At 35.6% G+C, this 15,398-nt stretch overlaps 2 protein-coding genes across 4 annotated transcripts in view; one reads left to right on the forward strand and one right to left on the reverse strand.

The window, feature by feature from the left end:
* The window catches only part of DNMBP (dynamin binding protein), a 224,312-nt gene that overhangs the window by 155,999 nt on the left and 52,915 nt on the right, over positions 1-15,398 (reverse strand). The window lies entirely within an intron of this gene.
* Positions 7-14,068, forward strand: TCTN3 (tectonic family member 3). 3 transcript variants are annotated; one of them, XM_026678422.2, is made up of 14 exons: positions 7-271; positions 432-558; positions 1,319-1,440; positions 2,034-2,164; positions 2,447-2,555; positions 3,981-4,099; positions 6,442-6,477; positions 6,842-6,916; positions 7,032-7,157; positions 8,884-8,979; positions 10,231-10,328; positions 11,283-11,448; positions 11,821-11,946; positions 12,184-14,068. In XM_026678422.2, exons 1-14 carry the CDS (start codon positions 43-45, stop codon positions 12,412-12,414), a joined length of 1,791 nt encoding a protein of 596 aa, XP_026534207.1. In that variant the 5' UTR covers positions 7-42; the 3' UTR covers positions 12,415-14,068. The 3 variants fall into 3 exon arrangements, with proteins under 3 accessions (XP_026534207.1, XP_087820896.1, XP_087820897.1); XM_087964770.1 differs by lacking the exon at positions 8,884-8,979; XM_087964771.1 differs by lacking the exon at positions 7,032-7,157.

Below are 15,398 nucleotides of genomic sequence, written 5' to 3' on the forward strand. Positions count from 1 at the left end.
CTTTGCGACTCAGTTTCTAAGCAACGCAGAAATGCCTTTGTTATGGCATCGTGGCGACTCCTGTTCCCTTTGCTACTATTGTCATCGGAGTTGTGGTCGAAGACCGAGACTGACAACGTCACTCTAAAAGCGGAAAACTCCACGGATGAAACGTCCCCCACTGGGACGTCCCCCAGCGAAACGTCCCTCCCCGGGACCTCCCCCAGTGGGATCCCCCCGAGTAGGATCCCCCCAAGCAGGACTCCCGGCATTCAGACAAAAGAAAGTGCTGGTGAGTTGGGAGGAGGTCTGGGCTACGTGGCAAAGGCACGTGCCCCTTTTTCCTTTGAAGCGAATTATCCTCCTTATCGACTTTTTTTGGTTTTTCTTTTTTGCTTTGTTTTTAAAATCTTTGCTCATGCTGCTGCTTTCTCCCACCAATGTTTTCTCAGGTTGCCCCTGTGACCTGCATCCAGGCTTCTGCGACATCAATTGCTGTTGTGATTCACACTGTGGTTCAGAATGTAACTTGGGTGCCCCTGGGTGCCCCTTCTCTTTCTGCCTTCCAGGCAGTACCAGGTGAATACCGAGATTTTATTTAGATTTCTGAACAATCCTATAAAGACTGGAAGCCTCTGGTTAGAAGGCAATGGCATGGACAGTGATGGAGACACCTCTGCTTTGTGAATTCACCTTCTGGTGCAGTTCAAGGTGCTGGTCATCACCTATAAAGCTACATAGCATAGGACTAGGTTATTTGAGAGATGCCCTATCTCCCATGGTTTCTGCTTGGCCAGAGTTAGCACCCTCCAGATTCTTTTGATTAAACAGTACTATCTATCTATTCTACCTAGGAAGTGTGCCTTTTTTTGTGACAACATCTGCCTCCTGGAATGAAATCCAGGTGACTCCCATTCTGTTGGCATTCTGTAAAATTTTAAGGATTGGCTGTTTTTCCAGGCCTAGGGTTAATATGAATGGAGAATCTTATTAAATGTGTTTTTGTACAGAATGACTGGATGCCATTTTGTTCTGTAATTGTCTATTGTATATTAAATTGTCAACTGCTCAGAGTTGGGCAATACTTAAATTGAAATAAATAAATGTATCTAGAAAATATATTGGAATAATATTTTTGTGTAAAAAAAAGCACAATTTTGGAATTGGAGGTGCAGTTTTTTAATTGCTTTTAATGTTAAGTTTTATTGTGTACCAAAAACCAAATAACTTGAATTTAGCTGTAAGTTTTGAAAGCCATTGTTCAATATATATTGTTAATCTGAGTTTGTTATAAACAATGTTCTTTAAGATAGTTTTCTGGATTTGTATTTTTCCTTAGAGCTGTGAGTCAGGTGTGTTTGGAAAAGTCCCTGATTTTCCGAAATAACACTCCCTTCCATACTGAAATCCTTCCAGGTCCTGATGGATGTGTACTACTCTTCTGTGTGCAGTTAAATGATTGTAAGTTTGGCTTTTTGTCTACAACAAATTACATTCTTTGATTGCAGTTATTCTTTGAATCTAATTTTAGGAATAGAAATATAAACCATAATGCTTATTTTCTGGACATTAAAGGACAATATAATGGATTTTGTTTATGTAGTATTATAACTACAGCTTCAGAAATTCATAGCCAATTATATTCTGGTACCAAAATGACTTGACTCTGAGCCACATAAATAAAGCCAATTTGTCTGTTACAAGACCCTAATTTTGTCATTGTGTAGATTTGTTTCTGTTAAAGGGCAAGTGATCTTTGATTTGAAGAATACAATCTCCTTATAACTTATTCGCCAAATATTTTCTTCCATTATTCCATTTTTGCATAGATGCACAAATGCTTCTGGTCTAAACCAGTGAGATGGACAACTAGGATGACAGAAAAGGTATATACAAGCCCATTGACAACAAACAGAAAAAACTACTAGGTCTTATAGCCCGGATTAAAAAAAGATACAGAGAGGGAAAAACATTTATTACATTTGCAATATGGGATCCCCTTTTAACGCTGTGATGTTATTATTATGCTTCCCCTACCTGTATTTTATTTTTAGCTACACTGAACTATTTACAAGTGCCACAGATGGTAACAACAGTAAATTTTCCAGTACTTTCAGCACAATATGGAAGGCCATCATTCACCCCTCCAGAACAAGTTTGGTCTTCTCCATCTGCCTTTTATCAAGTGAGTTGGTTCTTGGTAAAAAAAAAATTCTGAGAAATTTTAATAGTGAGAAAATATGAAGCAGACCAGATTTAGATTTTTGTAATTTTAGCCGTCTTCCTTATCTCAGTCAGGTAAAACTTGCCTACTAGCTTGCAATGTAAGATTATTTAAAAATTCAGTCATATGAAATAGATGAAAAATGTTGGCTTTAAAAAAAAATCAAGTTAATGCTTAACTTCTTTTTCTGTATGGGCTATTCTGCGAATTAGTCTTTTTTTACCTCTTCTGTTTTCATTTCAGGTTGGGGATCAAATTCAGATTTATTATGCTGAATCATCTACGCTAAGTGTGCTTAAGCAACCTGTGGGCATTGGAACCAGTCAGGTTTGCACTGATGAGAATCCTGCTGGTGAGCATTGAGATTTTAGCAAAGTTCTAGTAACAGATCACAAAGTTTATTGGATTTGGTAACTGATTACAGGTAGTCCTTGATTAATGCTTTGTTTAACTATTGTTCAAAGTTATAACAGCACTGAATAAGATTTAACAACTGGTCCTCTTAGCATCCAGCTTGCAATTATTATAATTGCAGCAGTCTGCTGTCCTGTGATTACCATTGGTGACCTTCATTGCCAGCTTCTGACAAGCACAGTCAGAGGGGAAGCCAGCAGGAGGTGATCATATGACATCATGCTTAACAACTGCACCTATCTGCTTAATGATAGCACACCAAAACTGCATACACTGCCAGTGTAAGTTGCCAGTGTAAATTGGGATGGTGCTTTATAACACCATGCCAGTCTAAATTGCTGTCATTAAACATCATTAAGTGAGGATTAACTGTATTTTTTCAAGAAGCCACCATATACTGTAGTGCTTTTAACATTGCATAATTGTTAGTAAAAATAAATACATTATTTGATTCCTGATAAATGAAGGGTGAGCAAATTTATAAGAGAGAAGAAGAAGTGGTAGATGGAACATACTAATCTTAATTGTGAGCCCATGGCTAGGTTCATATGATATATTGAGATACAACCTAACATTTTTGGAAAGAAATGCTGTATTGCCAGCACTGTACTGACAGGTTGGAAAATTAAATGTTAGTCAGAGCAAAACCTCTGAGTCAACTTTCAGGGCGTTATTAATTGTCATTTTTAAGTACAGTAGAACCTCTGGTCATGAACACTTCTGACCATGACCAAATCGGGTTTCCACCAAAAAATTCACAAGTTTTGAATTTGGTCGTGAACGCATACTTGGGTGACGATCAAACATGACCCCAACCCAGAAATTCCTGAAGACGACATTAGAAGACGAAGAAATTGCCAAAGTTATGGAATGAATTATGGTCGTGACCAGAGATTCTACTGTATTACTGATTGGCATTTTAGGAGAGAGACAAATAGCAACATGGTTCCCAAGCAGTCTTACATAGAAATACAACTCAATTTTAAAAAAACAACGCACAATTCTAGATGGAGTCTCAGATTCTGGTAGAAAAGTCAAAGCTTAGTCAGGCACAAGCTTCTCCAATAAGATATGCAGTCTGATATGCAGATTCTGAAGATAGATATTTATAAAAGTGTTGATGATCCTCTTTTTATTGTTGTGACACTACCAGGTCACAATGTAGTCAGAGCTTTCAAAGTACAAAGCTCAATCTGAAATTTATAAAAGATGTACTGTAACTGTGAAGGTGACATTGTCAAAAAATAAGATTCTGGAATTTGGCTGTTTATAACTCTTAAACATGTAAACTGCACTTTTGAACTCTTAAGTCAATGTTTCCTGTTTGTCTTTCTTTACCTCTTACAGTGTGTTCATTTCTTAGGTTTCCTGGAAAGTAAAACTACCAGCTGTATTAGGATCTTCACTGACCTGTTAAGCAGTTGTACCTCTGACCCTGCATTGGATGCAGCTTCATATTATCGTAACTTCAGTGTATTGCAGGTGTAAAATCTGACCTATCACTAAGCCTATTATTTTGCTATTTTGTTTATTAGAGTTCGTTGCACAGTCAACAGATGTTTAGACTGGATTTGGCATTTTTATCCATCTACCGAGTCCTTCCCAAGAACCTGGGACAGGCAGCTTTTAATGTTTTATGTTGTTAGAGCTATCATCATGATTATTATTACTGCAGTTCATTGCCCAGTCAGCTAGATGTTCAGACTGGATTTGGCATTTTTGCCAGCCTCGAATCCTTCCCAAGGACCTGGGATAGGCAAATGTGGATGTTGATGCAGGATGTAAGCTGTTCCAAGTAAAACTGCCTTTTGCTTGTAATTGATTGGTGAATTTCTCAATGCTGAGGATGTCCAAAGGATTATCATTTTTGTTATTATTTTATTTATTAATTTAAGATTATTGGCTGCCCAACTTCAGTGGACTCTTATGCATATTTATTAGTAAAAGTAAGCCTGTATACTTTTCAAGCATGAAAGAAAGGAGGAGCAGGTGAATTTAGTGATTACTTTGGGGAAATATATTATCTATTGGCCTGTTACTGGCAGGAATTCAAGTCCTATAAAAATGTATATGATATTATTGTAAAAGACAATTATATGAACTAATATGAAATGCTAGCATTCTAGAAAAAGAGATAATATATATAATTAGTTACAACAAATGTTTGTATTATCAACAGCACCTGTGAAGTTATGTGATAACTAAGGGAAGAGTCCTGATTTGACATGGACTTTTCTAAAGATAATTATTTCCCTTGTTAAATCTTTGGAAGATATTTTATATTTTAAAAATGTGATCAGACCAGGAAAAAGATAATAAATACAAGTAAAATAGAAAATGGAAACGCACATAGGCTTAATATCAAGAATGTCACATCAGCCTAAGCCCTTTCTCCACATTAGTGTTTTTAGAGGGTAAAAGTATATATAAATAGGAGACTTAGAACTTAGTTACTAGTATGTAGGATCAACACTTACTTATTGTTATTTTAAGTATAAAATCTCTATTTTACTTTCTTGCAATTGTTAGGTTTTAATAAAGAACTAAATGTTATTATTCTCAAAATAAATTTCATCTTGTAATCTAAACATGGATATTAATAATTCTATGCACTAAAGCAAGTAGAAAGAACAGCTCCTTGTAGTGAAACCTCTGATTAGAATTAATTGTTTGTGCATGACTTAGTTATAGAATAATCTGCTCCTCAAAGATCACTTGTGACAAGTTTTGGGAACAATCAGAATATTGTTATATCTATACCCTCATAGAAAAACTTGGCTACAGGTAGTCCTTGACTTACAATAATTTGTTTATTAATCCTTCAAAATTATAACAGCACTGACTTCTGACTGTTTTTCACCCTTGCAATCTTTGCAGCATCCTCGTCCTCATGTGATCAAAATTTGAGTGCTTGGTAACTGGCATGTATTTATGATGGTGGCAGTATCCCAGAGTCATGTGATCACCATTTGTGAGTTTCTGATAAAGGGGAAGTGTTCTGACCTAGACTTCCCTCAACAGCACAAAGCTGAGTCCTCGTCCCAATAAACCCTTTTTATTTGATTTACAATGAATTTCCTCTCCAACAGTCCCAGCCAACAATCTTTCACGACACTTCCCAATTACAAACTTTTATCAGGCTTGGAGAGGAGCCAGGCCTATATCTCTCAGATACCGCAATACTTGGCAAGCATGCCAGAATGAACTAATTGTCACCTGCAAAGCCCCGCTCCCCTTTTGCTCCTCTTTTATACTCTAGGGGAAGGGCCATTCACATCCACCTGTGGCTTTACTCCCAAGTCAGTCCTTGTTCCTCAGCTGTTCCCTTCGTCTGGCAACTCTACGCATGCGCACACTGGGAACAGGCTCTAGCTGTACTTCTGCCTCCCTGATGTCTGACTCTGAAGGCAACTGTTAACTGTCAGACGGCCCTGGCCCCATCTCTGCCTCCAATGCAGAGCCCTCGTCAGAGCCTTCCCCAGACTCCAGGACTGGCCCATGTTTCTCCCCAACCTCCGCACTGTCTGAATCTGCTGCCTGCTCCGCTGGCCACTGTCGGGCCACAACAGGAAACCAGATTCCTTTAAGAATCACATGATTCACTTAACAGGTGTCTTGCTTAGCAGGGAAATTTTTGGGCTCAATTGTGGTCATAAGTCGAGAACTACCTGTATTCCTAAACAATCCTCCATTCCTACTGAGAGAATGAGAAAAAATATGCAGAAAATTAGGCTGTAAAGAAGATTAAGACCTCAGATTTATGAAATGTATGGGTTTATGGCAAAATGAGGCATCTATAGTTTTGTTTTTGTTTTCTTTTTTAGGTCCCAGTCAATTTTAGTGCTTTCCATCTCTTCAAGGTAAATTATATTGACTATTGACCATTTCTAATTTAAGGAAACCCTATCTTGAAATAACATGGAATTATTTGGACTAATATGGACTAGGAAAGGAAGTTGGGGTCTAGCTATATTTAAAAAATTAGGTTTGGAATGAAACTGGATTACTTACGTTGGCCATGACAATGATTGGGATCAGTAGTTCAGAAGGTAAGCAAACAAGGGAGTTATTGTGCAAAATTATGTGGAGTAATTTTAGAAATCTTAACATTTTAGAAATTTAGTAATTTTAGAAATTACAATTTTTTTCTGATTTAAATGGTTGTTATTGAATCATGTGAGGTTAATTTTTTTTAAATTGAGTATATGTTTTGGTCATTGCCAGGTCTACATTATCCCTTATTCGGAGCCTGCAGTTCCTGGGCTGAATGGTAATACATGCCACAATGTTGTTTCTGAGGTATTTATTAGCTACATCAACAATTGCTTTTTCCTATAATAGAAAAGAGGGGGAATAAACTAAAGCTTATCCATGAGCACATATTTTTTTACTGATCTGTTTGATGTACTTCTAGGTGAATTATGAAATAGAATTTAATGGGATCCATGGAATCCAAAAGGTTTACGTTCAGTTCAAATTGACCAATATTTCTGGAAATCCAGGAGTCACATTACAACAACATTTTTCTCTGCATTTTGGGGTCAGTACTTATATCTTCAGACTTGGGCTAAAGTATATGACTAAACTTTCTACTGTACTTAACCCAGCTGCAAGAGTTTCTCGATTAGTGTTTGTTGTGCATCTCGATAGCTTTGACTCTGTATAAATAAGATAAATGAACCCTAGCACCAAGCAAGCTTGTAGACATGGTTCCATATCAATTTCATGGCTTTATGCAATTGCAGAAAGATCTGCATTCTGGAAAATTGCTGCAAGGATGGTGTAGAAGTGTACATTCCTCTCTGATCCACCAAAGTTTTAGGCTTCTTAATTAAGTTATTTTGTAATAGAATAGCAGGCAATTTTAAATACGTTTGCTGACATTGAAGTGGGGAAGTATTCATTGTTTTGGAAACATTACTATCTGGCTGGCTATTACCAGGAAAAAAATTGCAATCCACATGTTGCTCAAATGCATGTGAGTTCTTGCAACAAACATTTCAATGGACCACAATACTTCCTCACCAGTAATCAATTACCCAAATAAGCAGGATGTTAGTGTTCCAAGTAATGCACCCATAGAAAGCAGAACTCGGAGGGTTGACATAGGGATTAAATCCAGATAAACAATCAAGCAGTAAACTGTGCCTTAATCAAGGAATTACGAATTCAGGTATACAATCAAGCAGTAAATAACAGCCTAATTAAGGAACTATGAAGAAGAAAAATATTCCCTACCAGCACTGACAGAGTGAGCTGCTATAGATATACAGAGAGCAAATCCCACTCCCTTCTACCACGGAAGAGGTTACCTAGTCTCACAAAATGTCTGCAAGGAAACAAACAAGCTCAGAAAGCACTAAGAAGTCCACATGCACATTTCATTTAGAGGGATTTGTTTGTTATCTATATGCTTTTCATATGTTTTCATTGTTGTACTGGTTTATGATTTTGTTTCAAGTATTATAATATATTTTAGTGTCTATATCACTAGCCTAGATAGCTTTGAAATAACCCATTAAAATACCTTTTAATAAACAATTATGTCATATTAAAGCACTTTGGGGTTCTTTTTAAGTAGAAAAATTGGACAAATACTTTAAATACAGTGTATCAATTGCACAGCAGGTAAAGATGAAAAAAGGCTAAAAATATATTTGGTGGGTATGAAACTCAGATATGCCTAAAATCTGACCTCTAGAAATCCAAAAGTATGGAGTGACTTAAACATTTCTGGGCAAATCCTTATTTTCTTCTCAATATTTGGTAATTTGGACAAACATAATTTATGATTTATTTGCTTTCTCCCAATTCTCTGTAATTTCCATATGGATGTCTTTCATCCACGGATGTTCAATTGATATTATAAGATCTATTGTTTCATTTTTGGTTGATAATTTCTGAGTTGCCTTGCAATCCACTTTTGTGTGGCATTTCAGTTTTTTACTTTTAAAAAAGTCTTCTTTACACATAGTGCCTTTACAGACATAGCTACAGGCAGTGTTCTTCCCACAGTAGGAGAGTAGTTTGTTATTGCATTTTTTCCAAGATATTTCTCAATTTTCCTGGTACAGGATTCCATATTAGTGTCCTGAGTACTAAAAAGGTCAATTGGACACTGCCACCTGCTGGGCATTTTTAAAGGAGTGCTGATAACAGAAATGTGGGCATGCATGGCCTGATCTGAGAAAGGTCAGGCCCATTTCTTTGGCATGCTACATGTAACATTCTCTACCCCTTCCCTGCCATTTTTCTATTTCTTACAGAGTAGAAGACCTTCTCTGACCAAACGAAGAAGTGGAAATCCTGGCTATATCACAGGAGCACCACTAAAAGCTTTATATAGAGGGATCCAGCAACATGTATGCTTTATTGCTCTAAATTAAGTTTGTCAATGGATGTGTGGGTATAAGTTTTAGATGATTGTCCATTGGAAGCTTTTATTAACCAGGAACATAATAAAGACAAGTTTCCTGTTCCTGCAGTTCTTGAAATTAACACATAGTTGTATGCAAATAACACATTTTGGAACCAAGTTAAGAAATTATATACAATTTTTACCCAAAACCTCTAGTAAGAGTGTAGTATTACCTACTTGCTTGTCATTTCTTTATTATCTAAAACCAGCAGTTGCCTGTAATAGACCTTTGATCCAGTGATTCCAATACTTGTTTTAGTTTTAGATAATAGCAAACTGTATGAGTGCAATCCCATACTTTTTTCTTTTTCTTTCCATTCCTTTCTTTTTTCTGGGGCGGGGCTGGGAGGTTCTATATCTCTGTTTTTTGATTCTTTGATATCAATTCCACAATTTTAAGAAACTTTCTAACCCATCAACAAGAAATTATGTATCTATTATAAAGTCAAAAGGGAAGTAGGACTGTAGGATGTGCCTATTCTTAATTTTATGACAGTATACAAAATGTGTATTTGATATATCTGCATATATACACTTTTCCAGAGGTGTATCCAAGTTATTTATTACAGGAAGTTAGTAGATTGTAACACCTTAAAAACCTGAATTTATAATGGTATAAATGTTTAGAACTGGGATTCACTTGGAATATCCTTAGTTGGCAATTCTGTAATCATGGGTACTGGAATGAGGGAAATCATATATTATCACTTAGCAATAAATTTTACATTTCAGTTACAATAAAAATACATGCAAAATACTCAGTACATTCATAGGAGAACACATTATTGCAATACTAATATGAACCAGTCAGAGTTTTTAATAACAAAAATAATTTTGTGAATATAATAGTTGGTTGTACTCCAAATGCTGGTCGTTGCCAATCTTCCCTATTTCTTTGTTATATAGAGGAATTCCTGATAGCTACCTTACCACTTTAAAACTTTTCTAAATGAGGGTTTGCCAAAAGAATAATGAAATCTTCACAGGAAAGGATTTTACTGGTTGACCTAAACTAGCAAGGCACTGAGTTCATTTTTTAAAGCTTAAGCAGCCTGTTTTATTATTCAAAATTTGTTCACATCATGGTTTTACAAATAATAGATAAAAGTTGTATCTGGTACTAGTATCAGTCTGTAATTTATTTTTGTGGCTCCACTATATTCTCGTTTAGTTTCATAGCACTCCTTTTCCTCAGGTAACCATTTTACAGAACCAAGCTAATGGCCAGTGCTCAGCAGCTGAGAGATTTACAGTACAATTTGGGGAGAATGTAAGAACAGGCTGCCAATTCAGGTAACGTTTTATATAGACATTTACATTTTTGCTCTTCTAATTCAGGTGTGATGACCCAGGGCATGGCACAAAAATAACAAAGTCACCAAAGTAGATAAATTCCCTTTAATGCCTCCAACTTGGCCCCCAACATCCAGTTATCCTTGGCTGGAGATCAAACTCTTCCAAAAACAGTCTATGAAGGGAAGAAATGCAGTTTGAATCCAAAGTAAAGATCATTAGAAATAAAAAAAAACCAACACAAGCTGAAGTACTTAACACGACAGGCCAGGATGATAAATTGCAGACTTCCAAAAGATAACACAGCACCCACAGTTGGGAAGACGCCAAAACCCAGATAAGCCTCGACAAAGATAATGCACATTTTGCTTCCAGCAATTTTGCCATGTGCAGTTTTCCATTTTAAACAGTCTTCCCAGCTGCAGCCCATGAAGGGGATCAAGGCCGTTCCTCTCCCATAAGCCACGTTGCTCCCTTCTCCGTTCCGCCCTGCGTGCCCTAGGATGAAGAGGGGATGGCCCTGGGTCTTCCTCTGAATGCCAGACTGTGCCCTTCCCCTGTTTCTTCCACAGCCACTGGATCCACACTCCCACTCCCTGTCAGCTGCTCAATCTCCCCCAAAGAATCGGCCTCCAACACGCGCATGGCATCAGGTTTCAGATGTACTGTATCTGATTTGGCACATAAAGTGAAGATTTTTGCTAAATGTTGTCTCCATCATATATTACATGTTCATTGAACATTGAAGAACTGGTGTATAAATATTTCCAGACAATTACTTTCTGAGATTCCAGTTCCAAAAGGGCTGGATCTTCGTGTTGTCCTTCCTTTATAACTTAGCTAGTTTTCCCATGTAGTTCTTTCTCACTGTGTTAATAGGAGTAATTTTTGTTCTAATTACTAAATTTTTATGTGTTTCATATGTGTGACATGTGGCGGCTTGGTCTTTTGCAGTATACCCTTCAAACCTGAGGAAAGAAATTGTAGTGACTTGCAGGAGCTATTTTACCAAGCCTTCCAAGGAGGACTCAGCACAGGGCATTTGGCCATAACTGGCAATGCTAATCCAGGCCATCCAGAGCAATGGACCAGATTTTTTACCCAGAGGTGTAAGTTGCAGGTAATGTGAGAAAGAGCATCCAATTCCATCTATAATTTCCTAATACATGTTTTGTCACAAGTACCAAAACATACTCTTGTCTTATTTTTTCAGCTGTATCAAACTAGGAATAATTTGTTACAGTCACTGTACATTTGCAGCTTTGTATTCAGAAAGAACTTTTTTTCATTGGACCCAATGTGCCTGCTGTACATTGTTTTGTTCTTCCCATGAATGGAGAGATAGAGATGACAGAACATTCTGTATCCCTTTGTAGTATTGTGAATTATGTTTTGTACTTGAATGTAAATGTTGCAGTAATTCTGATCTTATGATTATCAACAGGAAGTGTTAGGGCTCTTGTTACATAAATTTTGGTATTTTTTTTTCTAGGATGGGCATTGTATGATTCCTATTTCCCTAGAGATTCAAGTGATATGGGCTACTGTGGGCCTCTTATCTAATCCACAAGCTCAAGTGTTGGGTGGACGGTATTATTACCTCTGCAGACCTCTAAAGGTTAGTTTCAGATAATGCTGAATTCAAAAGTCACGATAAACCATGATTTGCTTAATCTCAGTTTGTTGAATAAGTAAAAATAACCCAAAGTCACATATTACGTTAAGCAAAATGGAACAAATTGTACTATGGCTTTTGTCCTACATTTAGTTCCTATCCTTTTCCCTTCATTCTTTCCTCAAAACACTGGATATGAAGTAATAATTAAATAATGTTATATGCTCTGTTTTCTTTCAGTCTCTGGGTATGTATATGAACATGTTGCCTTTGACAAGTACAGTTACCTTCACAGATGTTACCAAATGGCCAGAGTCACCACATGGTCAACCTGATGTTTATAGGAAACTTCCATTTGATTTCTTCTTTCCTTTTAAAATGGCATTGAATGAAGCTGTGAATGGTTCATGCAACATATTGGGCACTTTGATTATGTCATTAATGTTTTATGGAATATTGGTGAGCTTCTAATAGGGAAAAAGAATAGCATTTCATGTAACATGGAATCAAAAATGATTGCACAATGAGTGATAGAGCGCTGAGGAGAATGGCTAATTCTCTTCCTAAATTCCTAAAGGAGGGAGGCTCTGAACATCTGTGTGTCAGATAATTGAAATGCATCCCAACCAGTCTCAAGGTTGCATGGAAGGTTAAGTGGACATATTGTAAAACCAATAGTCCATAATGAATTGATCATATGTATGCTGTGCATAATATTTAATGTTTAGCCCTTGACAGTAATTGTTCCATAAGTGATTGCTGTTTTGGTTATGAATGGGCTGTGTGTGACAGACTTGCTATCAACCTGGGGGATGTAAAAGTGGGGGTCCAAAGTGACAATGGCAGGGGTTCTTTTTTGTGTTCTGAAACCTCTGAATTTTTGTTTTCTGTGAAACTCCTTGCCTTTCTTCTGCCTAAAGGTGTGTTAGCTTTGAACATCTTTAGATTACAAGTGACAAAAAAATTCCTTAATCATGGACTCTTAGTATCTTTTTTCAAGATGAATTATATCAAAAGTATGAAGAATCGTGTAATTTTTAGTATACATTTTTCCTGTTAGGAATATGATTGAGATATTTGATAAATTACAATTCAGTAATTAACTTAGCTTCATAGGTTTTATTTAACAGCTAATATTTTAATTAAACAATGTTTATGTTGTTGTTTAGAATACTAGTTCTTCATTTATAGGATGTTCCAGTCTTTCCTAAAAGAGTGAACCTGAAACATGAAAAGCTATATATAAATCTATATAGGTGCCTTAATACCAGAATCACTCTTTACATTGAAAAGATTTAATGAATATTTTCATTAAAATCACACACACACACAAAAGTGTTATAAATAGTGTTGTAATCTATGAAGTTTTCCACTCATGTTTCAATGTTTTAATTATCAACTATGTTGTATAAAGTTACATTTGCAAATATATGCTTTGCAATGGTAGCATTCAGTGGATATGACAAATTATATCATTGATCATTGTAGTTTCATATAGTGTTAAAAATTCTAGCATGCTTTCTTTCAGTAATTATACTTTGAATTTCCCTTTGCTCAAGCAATTGAATTAATAGAATTCTTATGAATGATTGTTAGCATTTTGCAGCCATAAACAATAATGGTAGCCACTGTTTAATATTTTAAACCATAGAGGTCTTTAAATCTTTTTGGTACCAAATTGCATTTATGTTAAATCCACATGAATGAATGAATGAATGAATGAATGAATGAATGAATGAATGACTGAATGATATCCTTGAGAAACAAGGGATATTATCAGGGACTAAATCAGAATGCACTCCTACAATCGATTTACTTAGCTATAGGTATTCAGTATTTCAGAATAATAATGGATTCCTGTGGATCTATAGACCCTTTAAGATAATTTAAAAAAATAGGTTTAAGCTAATTTCACAAGAGAAATGAATAAAATAACAAGCATTTTAAAGTGTTACTAGTTTTATCAAAACATGCATATATAGGAGACTAGATATTGAATTACCTCTCCACATCAAACCTATTTTGATGAAGATACGAATTGGAAAAGTTTTTAGGGTTTTAGAGCAAAAGAAGTTCATATTGTATGTACAAAAATGTGTTGAGATAAAGTTGGATTTAATCTTTTTTTTGTATCGTATGTATTCTCATATACATATTATTCAGCTTTTTTACTTGAAAAAGTTCATAATGCAGCCATGATGATCAAACCTCCAGCTAAATTTCAGAATCTTTTTGAATCATATAGCAAATACAGTGACCTTCTACCTTGTCAACTCTAAAATAAGGACATTGTATGAAAAAATTAGTTTCAGAGTCCAAATAGAAGAGTTAGCAGTTTATGACTTTCCAGTTGGAATGCAATAAGACAGCGCTTGGCCAAAAGCCTGGCTTCTCTGTTTTCAAAACACATGGAGTTATAAGTATTGCTGGAGTATCTGTGCTCAGCAATTGTGTTCAAACATATTTGCCTTTTCATATTATTCAAATGCAACAGTAATTTATATAAATAGGCTGCTTTTCCAAATGGTAAGAAATTAAGGCAATTTCTCTTGAACATGTATGCACCAACTATTGCTTTCATGAAACTTTATTGAGCATATTAATAAGGTGCATAGTCCACATCTAATCTCAAACCCAATATTTTGGGATGCTTGAGTGAAAGGTTCCAACTTGTTGCAAAGATATTGACATCTCTCTGCATTAATCATACTTAGTTTACTAAGTTTGCTTAGTTTAATTTCAATTTTTCCCATATGCAATTTTTCTTAAGTCAAAGAACTGATCAAGAGTGTAGAATGTTACTTCATTATAAATCTTTATGAAGCTTAGTTTTGGATTATATATGTCTGTAAAGGTAGGTTGCTATGAGCTTCCATCAAGGAAAATCAAATAAAATACCACTGTCTAGCACCATTAGAAAGGTTATAAAATAAGAGATACCTTATTTCAGCATGCATGAACTATATTCTGAGATGTGAAAGTGAAATTTGACAATTATATAAATTGATTTTCCTACTTATATGTTTTTTTCCTGTTTTCTTAGGGTGCTAAGTACAGCACCCAGAGTTAGATCCTTTTTTGTGTTTCAGTGTGCATTGTTGGCTCCAGATTTTATTACAAAATTACATATTAGATAACATGGCAATGTAAGTTTTTTTTAACATTGTCTAATGAAAGCAATAAAATCTTTATTACAAAATTTTCAATATCTTCAAAAATTGTAAGTTGGATTGGAATTTTAACCTGTATTTTACTGGTTTGGATTTTAGAAACTATTTTTTAAACAATTGGATTGAAATGTCAATTTAGGATGATTTGATTGATCAGTGCTGATGAAAATAATTTGTTACTTGGTCTGCAATTTTTGTAAGTATTTTAATTAAAGTATTTCTTTAAAAAAACTATGCTGCCTTTTTATCATAACCCTCAAAATGATTACTTTTATGTGAAGTCAT

The sequence above is a fragment of the Notechis scutatus genome, chromosome 4 (assembly GCF_049901735.1).
Source record: "Notechis scutatus isolate UNSWTSFEM ecotype Mainland chromosome 4, rNotScu1.2, whole genome shotgun sequence".
NCBI lineage: Eukaryota > Metazoa > Chordata > Lepidosauria > Squamata > Elapidae > Notechis > Notechis scutatus.

Coding starts and splice junctions, on each gene's coding strand:
- TCTN3 (XM_026678422.2), top strand. CDS start 43: ATGGCATCGTGGCGACTCCTGTTCCCTTTGCTACTATTGTCATCGGAG. Junction 2,556..3,980: donor CACTGATGAGAATCCTGCTG/GTGAGCATTGAG, acceptor TTCATTTCTTAG/GTTTCCTGGAAAGTAAAACT. Junction 7,158..8,883: donor ATTTTTCTCTGCATTTTGGG/GTCAGTACTTAT, acceptor TATTTCTTACAG/AGTAGAAGACCTTCTCTGAC.